The sequence below is a fragment of the Primulina tabacum genome, chromosome 12 (genome assembly GCF_025594145.1).
Source record: "Primulina tabacum isolate GXHZ01 chromosome 12, ASM2559414v2, whole genome shotgun sequence".
NCBI lineage: Eukaryota > Viridiplantae > Streptophyta > Magnoliopsida > Lamiales > Gesneriaceae > Primulina > Primulina tabacum.
Genome location: NC_134561.1, coordinates 34,495,810 through 34,504,994, shown reverse-complemented (window position 1 = coordinate 34,504,994; position 9,185 = coordinate 34,495,810). Strand labels below are relative to the sequence as shown.

General features: G+C 34.8%; 1 protein-coding gene across 1 annotated transcript; it reads right to left on the bottom strand.

The window, feature by feature from the left end:
• Nucleotides 1–381: 381 nt before the first annotated feature.
• On the bottom strand, nucleotides 382–3,137 carry LOC142520821 (U-box domain-containing protein 52-like). The gene is made up of 4 exons (XM_075623973.1): nucleotides 2,771–3,137; nucleotides 2,136–2,254; nucleotides 1,839–1,957; nucleotides 382–729 (listed from the first exon to the last, which is right to left on the bottom strand). Exons 1-4 carry the CDS (start codon nucleotides 3,093–3,095, stop codon nucleotides 534–536), a joined length of 759 nt encoding a protein of 252 aa, XP_075480088.1. The 5' UTR covers nucleotides 3,096–3,137; the 3' UTR covers nucleotides 382–533.
• Between the last annotated feature and the right edge of the window lie 6,048 nt (nucleotides 3,138–9,185).

Below are 9,185 nucleotides of genomic sequence, written 5' to 3'. Positions count from 1 at the left end.
TAGCATTAAAAGTAATATTTTTTCATGGATGATCCAAATAAGATATATGTCTCACAAAATATGACTCGTGAGACCGTCTCACACAAGTTTTGACCAAATTTGTTTGTATGAAAATGATTATGGTAAAAGTTAGTATTAAAATAACTTGTTAAACACTTTTTATCACTTTTGATTTTCAATTTTCACTTTTGTTTTCAAACACTACTCACTTTTGAGTTTTCTTTCTTTTTCGTAATCTATAAATTTAATCGTTTCTTTACAAGCATAAATTGTTGCAAACATCTGGTTATAAATACCTCACAATTTCAAAGTGTTTAATTTACCGTCAGGAATAAATTAAGTTATGAAAAACTTAAACCCATCTAATTACAATTTTTTTTATTATACAACCAAAATAAACTAGGATTTTTACCCATAATTTATAGCTAAACTTCGAAAAGACAATCTCGTGTTCGAGATCTAATTATAATAAATCTTTACACCAACTCGAAACTTATATAAACTAATTAACCACAAGAGTGAGACAAAAATAGTCATTCGAATTTGCCGGAAAAACACACACACTCGAAGAAGTTCCTTTCAGAGTGTCGAGTGATCTGTGGCCGTCGGGCCTCGTGCACCTTGCGCTGACCGTCCGTCTTCTTCCCATCGTATACCACTGTGACTTCACAGAATTCTGGTGCTTTCTTCTGTATGTATTCTCCTTTTCCTAGCCCCTTTCTTGCTAGCCTGACATCAATTCACTAAATAATTTGTATACTGTGTTTTTATAATGTCAAAATGTAACGTATACAATCACCGAGCTACTCGATGACACATCTTTCGGGTCGAGAAATATTGGCTTGTTTCGACATATGTCGTTACGAGGCCCTTTTAAAGGTCCGTACATCGGGTGAGTTTTATGAGTCGGTCGACTCCGGATCCATACTTTAAAAGAGCCTCAATATATATAGAAAAAAAATGATAAAAATATTAATAGGTATCTTGTGAGGCGGTCTCACGATTTAAATTTTTATCCGTGAGACATGTCAATTATGCTGATATTTACAATAATAAGTAGTACTTTTGACATAAAAAACGATATTTTTTTTCATGGATGACCCAAACAGGAGGCTCGTTTCACAAAATTGACTCGTGAGATCGACTTACAAAAGTTTTTTGTGATAAACGTGATATGCCAACTTTCACACAACTAAATAATAATTATTTCAAAGAAGAAAAATAATCCTTTAATAATTAATAGAGATTTTAATATTTTTAGATAGAGTAGGTCTCTTGTGAGACGGCGACAAGAATCTTTATCTGTGAGACGTGTCAACCCTACCAATATTCACAATAAAAAGTAATACTCTTAGCATTAAAAATAATATTTTTTCATGGATGATCCAAATAAGATATATGTCTCACAAAATACGACATATGAGACCGTCTCACACAAGTTTTTGCCTTTTAGATAAATGGCAGGCTTGCCTATCCTAATTTGCCTTAACCCAAAACTCGAACAATTGGTTTGATTCACTTTCAAATAAGTTGTTAAAACCGTAACTCATCTTTTTTTAAGGTAGGTTGGATCTGTCCGATGGACTGAACCAAAATTGGCATAACACGTATTTGTAAATATTTCATACTCTTTTGATTTATACAGTTTATTTCTACTTATAAAAAGAACACAAAAATCTTGTGAGATCGTCTCATAGGTTAATTTTGTGACACGGATTTCTGATTTAACTCAACTCATGAAAAATATTACTTTTTAATGTCAAAAATATTTGAATTAGATTGTCCCGTATTACAGGTATAGACAGAAGACCTACTAAAAAAACGATAATAAGGGTTACCTTGTAAAGGGTGATTGCTTGGTACCTACAACAAGATGGGTGATATTAGCAACTGAAATGAGATCTAATATTGCTTTGGCCGATGCACTGCTTTCTACCAGCATTGTGTCCACCGGAATCTGCATCATAAACATAATATATACAACGATTTTCCGAGAAAAACGACGAATAAATCTCAAGAACGATCCAACAAGATTCCGGGACGGTCCTAATTTTTCAAACTGTAAGTTTTGGTTAACTGGAGAAAAATATTATGTCTCCCATTTAATCGAAATACCCGAGTCAGCCTGCACATACTCTGGATTCATTGCATATGTTGATGTATTTTTGCAAGAGATGCTTTCTCCTGTTGCTTTCTTCCTTGATGTAAACCTGCACCTGATCTTTGCTCAACTGGCTTCTTGATAGCCTCCCCACTGCCACACAAAATTGGAGGCGACGTTTAGATCATCTTTCAGGGACGATTTTCGGGTTCGAATAATTATAAGTAGTTCCAAGCTAAAATGGGATGCCAAAACATTTAGGCAACTCTTGATTCAGCAAATGTTGTGTGATTCATGATCCTATATTTAGTTTAGCCAACTTGTTAATCCACTCGAGAGACCCCCATTGCACCCGAGGTACTCCGTCGTGACATATGGCGAATCGGGGTGGTTCTTTTCGGAACACAGACACAATCTTGGGGTATGAATCTAGCAAGAACTCCAAATTTATAAATATCTAGTGGACTCGAAGTCAACTCGTGACTCATGATTCAAATATCCATATGATCATGTTAGAGATTTGTATCTCAAATTGGAATACAATCCTTACATCAGAATCCGAAACAAACTAGCTACAACACCTAAAATAGTCGCCAGAAAGAGTGCAAAACTGGAAACCTAGTTACGACACCATCGAGCAAAGATAGAAAGGAACTGTAAGAACCGCACCTGGAGTGGGGATGTAGGTGAGGGGTGCGAAAACGTGCACGAGAACGACGCGACTTCCGGGAGATATAGCATGATCAAGTGCCCATTTGACTAAATGCAAGTCATTTTTGCCAACGGCAACATATACATCATTGGCACCTACATCTCGGCTCGTGACTATGCTCTTGCTTTCTTCTCCGATCTCTACGATTTCCGGCGACGGTGCCGGCCAATTACGATACTGCCCCTCATCTGTTGACATAGATTTCACTCCTTCCATATATGTTAAGGGTCTTCCTGGTTCTGCCCTTTTACTTTTTTTTAAAAAAAAAAAAAAGAGATTCATGCAACAAGAAGAAAAGTACAAATTGGATAAAAAGATGAAAAAGGGTCGTTGCTTTCTAAGCTACTAGAGGTTAAAAAAGACTTTAAAAAGTTTTGGTTATTGAAGACTCTAGACATAAGGTGAGGAAAAAATCTTGACTTGAGAACATATTTCGTGTATTTTAAAGGATTTAAACTATACAAATTATATTTTAGGGACTTGTAATATAACATAGTTTAGGATAAGACATTTTCTGCTTTCTCAAAAGTTATAGTTGGTGATAATGATGCAGCTCAAATCTTTTAAAATGTACAGCAACCCAAGAGTCACGTTTGGATCGATGTGAACCTCAATATATAATAAACATTAATTTTAAAAAATTAATGAAATATTTGTCGGATAAATGGTGAGTAGTGAATGAAAGGACGTGAGAGTTGTCCCACATTGGAAAAGGAGTCAAGTATAGTATTCCTTATTAGCTCCAAGTTTGAGCTAAGGGTTTGACCCCAAGGGACACCTGAAGTTTTTGGAAGGGGGAAGAAGCTGATAAGCTGGGTCTCGGCGAAACACACGCACATGGCCGGCCGGCCCGGTGAGGTGAAGTGAGGTCTCTTGACCGTAGCATAAGTTTTTTTGGGCAAAATTTATTTGGAAAATAGTTTTTAAATTTTGAAATAAAGATTGCACCCATTCGGAAACTTTGTGTCCCTTAGTCTATCACATGCACTCGGGAACCCAAACAGTACGTCCTTAGCCTTCACAGCAGCAAGTCTGCATTCGTATCAAACAGTACGTCCCTTGGCTTTTCACAGAAAGTTCTATTCGTATCCAGAAGATTGTGCTCCTTCTAGCAACTGATGAATAGGCTACAAATAACCTCTCCATCTGCATTGCTCATACTTTTTTCGCATTTTTGCTGCATTCCCTTCTAGTTCACTCTGTGCTTGAAAGTTCTGCATAATGCGTTCGTTGTTATCAAGAGTTGCAGTGCAACATTCTCTTGATTAGATGTCGTTGTATCTTAGATCCGTTTACCGTCAACCTAGAAAACTGTTATAAGAGCAATTTCGTTTTGCGGATAAAAGATTTATCATTGCCTCAATTTACTGTTTTCAATTGCTGCACATTATTCAAGTGTTAAAGATCTAGACTAATCACAATATTTACCTTAAAGTAAAGTTTATGTGGAAGTAAATAACATGATAAAAATATATTTTGCAAATAAACAAATAATATATGTGACGAACCGTGTCTTAAAATACTAGTAATTTAATATTTGTGAAAAAATTTAAAACTTCCTTATTAAATAATTTTTTATAAATATAACTCGTAAAATAAATCACGGTCACTACTTGTGAGAATCTTAAATTCCAGCAGTAGTAGCAGCTAGCAAATTTCAGCAGAAGCTAACAATTCCAGTAGCAACTTAGATTTCAGAAGATGGTATTTTCCAGCAGACAAAATCCAGTAGACAAAATCCAGCAGACAAAATCCAGCAGCAGAAGAGTTCAGTAGCGAGATTCCAACAGATAGCTACTGGTTCTGCTCAGGTGTAACTGAAGCATTTAACATGGAATAAAGGCTGTTAATGGCAGATTATGGTCATTAATTGGAAGGCTAACAGTCAAATTTTTGGCCTATAAATAGCACCCTCAATCTCTGAAATGGATGTTACCAAAATATTGAGTTATCACTTGAAATTAGAGCTAAGAGAGTGCATTTTTCGAAGCTGTAAAATCCAGTAGCGAGGCAAGCAGATTTTCAGACTTCAACCGAAATTCTTTAAGCAAATTACGGTAAGTGGGCTTATATATAAATATCTTGAAATCAGTTTGATAATTCTGTTTTAAAGCACAGTTTCTGTATGTTTAATTTCTGATATATGATTTTGAAGCACTGAAACTCCCTAGTGAACTAATGGTAGGAATATATATTATAAACATTTCTGAATTCTGATTGTGATTCTAGCTCACCCCTTAAAGGAGAGAACATATAGGGGACTGATATCAGTTTAGCCATGAAATTCACTAACGTGCTCAGTTCTTACTAATTCTGATTTCTGTTCTGAAACCTGTGATTTCTGAATTCTGATTTCTGTTCTGAAAATACGAGTTTTCTGTATATTATTGCGTTACTGTTTCTGTTGAAAACGATTTCGAAAACTTGGAGTTATTCTTGCCCCCGCTTACTGAGTGACAACCATATCACTCACCCACCAAATCCATCTCAGATAAGAGCGAGGAAGAATTGTTAGAAGAAGAAGAGCAGATTCAGTTCTGGGGCTGGTGAAGAAGACTGTTATTTTTCTCGGTTCTGATTTATGTAATTAGATTCCGCTGCATCTGTTAAGACAGTATTATGTTCGGTTTTACATTTCCGCTGTAAAACATTTGAGTTTGTATCAGACATTGAGTTATTCAGTATTATGAATAAAAGTCTGGTTTCTGAATTCTGTACTTCTGAGGCTTGTTGTTTTCGAATGTAAATTTGAGAGCAACGCTGGTGTCAACCAACTCCCGTCCCGGGGCATGACACTACTCGTACTATAAATAAGTTTAATATTAAACTTCAACGTTTGAAAACCACAACAATAAAATCCAAGTTTAAAAACAATCATCATAATTTGAAAATTCCAACACTGTATAAAAAGTTCAACATACTAGTCACCAAAATCAATATAATAAAATCAGATTAAATAGTTTTTTAAAACGTGCATAAATAAATCTCGTAGGCTACAAGGTCCTCGAGTTTGCACTGCCACTGGCCCGAACCTGCTCACTGGTCACCACATCCAGCCTTCTCATCTACACCATCTATACCGATCATGTCTAGTGAGTCTAATAACTCAACATTCATAAAAGTAAATAACAAGTAATACGTAAGAAAAATCCATGCAATTTAAACATAGCTCGTATATAGCATAATATAAACATAAATATGTATAACGTGACTTTTCTGCATAAACATTTTCATAAAATCTTATTTTCATACTCGTCATAATAGTCGTAATCATAAATCATTTTGCGTAGAGTTCTATTCAATGCAAGTGACTCATAACATCAATCGTTTGATCAAACTAAACCATAGTACTGGGCCGGCAGGGATCACCACAGCCTTTGGACTTGATGTCCGCTCCCTAAATTAACATAATTCCTCTGAAGGTTGGAGAGTTCCCCTCACACGTTCTCCGGCTTCCAAACCCGTAATATAATTTGGCCACTAGACAAATCGCATACCTCAAAAAATTATTTTGCGCGTTATACATACTTACAAACATCATGAACCTCGTTGACTCATCCTCGAACATGCTGTATAACATACTAAAATTTATACCCAAAACAGCTCTTAAGTTGCATTCGGACACGTACGACTCTCGAATTAAATAGAACCACTTAAGACGTACCAATCGACTCGGGACTAGACCCACATGTAAAACACATCCTAACCTACTGCCCAAGGCCCTAAATAATCCTAGAACCATAACCAAAATCTCGTACCATGCTTAATGAACAATATAGACACAAGCTTCCCAATGAGTGACGTTGTGACACTTATACGTTCCGTACGACTTCCTATCGATTCTAACTCGAACCAAGCCCTAGACTTGACCCTTAGACATTACTTAAGCCTCTGGTCCACCCCTTCCTGCCCTTAACACACCACATCTCCTTAAACAACACAAATAGCGGCCCTAGACGCGCACAGCCTACATGCGCGCATGGCGCGATCCCAAGTCCAGCAGCTATACCATCCAACTAGCCCTTAACTGACCCGCACCAGGCTTACCCGGGGACCCTAAGACCCCACCTAGACCCTGACCATGAGCCCGGGTCTAGCCTACAACCCAACCGACATGAAAACTCACGATCTAGCCCATATGTGTGCGATTGTGTGCTTGTTTCGTTTCCCGCCGTCCAGCGGCCTATCAGCCCATCTCGGACCACTTAGCGACATCTAAACACATCCCATAACATCACCATACTTAGTAGCAAGCCATAGGTACTTCCCAACAAAGTCGACGATCAAAACTCAAAGAAAACGTAGAAGTTCATGCTATATATATAAATATATATATATATATATATATGTATGTATATATATATTATATCAAAACGAGTTTTAATCAAGTTCTAGCGTATATATAATCAAATCAAATTTTCATGCATATTTTATATCAAAATACAATATATAACATGATCGATGCATAAAAAAAAGGTCTAGACATGGCTTCGCGTAAAAACGCATGAAATATCATAACCGTTGCGAGGAAGAACGGAGGCCAAACATAGACGGATTGGTGCATTTAATGGCTTGAAAAGTGGCCAAATTTATCAAGGAATGTTGTGTGATGATTGGCTAAGCTTGCTGATGGAAGAAAATTGAAATTCTCTCAGTCCTAAGCCTTGAACTTTCGGTCAATGTGTGTGAAAAAAGTGTGTTTTGTATATGTTGTGCGCGCGCGTGAGTAATTGAAGGTTTTTCAAAATCTTAAATACTACCCATAATTAAATACTAGCTAATTTAATTTATTAAGTGAAAATAATAATTATTAAAATATTTTATTTCGAATGGTCGTATTTAATTATCTTATTTTTCAAAATTTGCTAATTAAAATGCTTAGTGTTTCTATTTCACCCGATAAATTAAATTTAGCCCTTAAATGCTAAAATTTAAAAATCTTTTTAAAGACATAATTTCTAGACTTAAAATAAAAATATAATTTTAAATTTTTAACACATTAATCGTCTCCGGTCTCATTTCCCAGTTCGGCATCGAAATTTGTTCGAAAAACAAAACTCGAGAAAACATTATAAATTGCATAATAAATAAATATATATATATATATATATTATACTTTAAAGTAATTTAATACATAGCATGCATTACTTAATTATTAATTAAATAAATTATTTCAATCATATATGAGATTTACATGTACAAGTTTTTTAGCATTGCAATATAACCTTTTATTTTTATTCTGGCTAAGCGAAGAAGAACTATTAAAAATATATCAATGGGCAGAAACAATCCTTATCTTTCAAATATTAGGCACCATTTCATGTGATTATATGATAAAAGAACTTCATATTTGTTTCCACATTCTTATTTTATCCACCGTTTTAACTTGAATTTTACAAAAGTTGGAGCTATGTATCTTTTTTGTTATCCACATATTTTAGATTATCATCCTCGTATAATACATCTTTTATTATTACATGTTTACATCTCACGAACCAATCTGTGGCTTAATATATATATATATATATATATATATATATATATATATATATATATATATATATATATATATATATATATATATAAACCATAACTTATTTATGCATGCAATGACAGAGCCCGATTGGAAACTTATGTGATCACTTTAATTGGGCCGAATAAAATAGATATAAAATATTACCTAAAAGTCAAAAACTTGTGTGAGACGGTCATATTTTGTGAGACAAATCTCTTATTTGGGTTATCCATGAAAAAATATTACTTTTTATGCTAAGAATATTACTTTTTATTGTGAATATCGATAAGGTTGACACATCTTACAGATAAAGATTTGTGAGACGTCTCACAAGAGACTTATTCTACCTAAAAAACCTAGCAATTAGTTTTCATACCAAAAAAATCCAAATACTTTAATTTTCTTTAAAAACTAGAGATGTCAAAACGAGCTAACCCTACAAAATCGGCCTATCCCATCATATAAAATAGCTGAGTTCGTGCCGACTTCATTAGCTACCGAGAGGGAGCAGCGGAGGTAACTCTCTAAATATTTATTGAAGATTTATAGTCCATGCAAAGTTACTTTGGACAAGCAATGATACTCAATATTAGGTCAAAAATTAGTTTGGTCCAATTAATGGAATCGAATCACTTGACAAGAGTGTAGATCCTAACTTGCACATCCAAGAATTGGGGTATTGAACAACTTTTGAGTCTTAAAAAGGGCGTAAATGGAGACGGGGTCAAATTTTAGTCATTCTAGTTCGAATAATTTTCATCTATCTGGTCTATTTTCTTCCATTTTGATCAATTTTGCTACGGATTATCGGAAATATAAAATCATGTTGGGAGTTTATTTCTTCAAATTTCAATGTT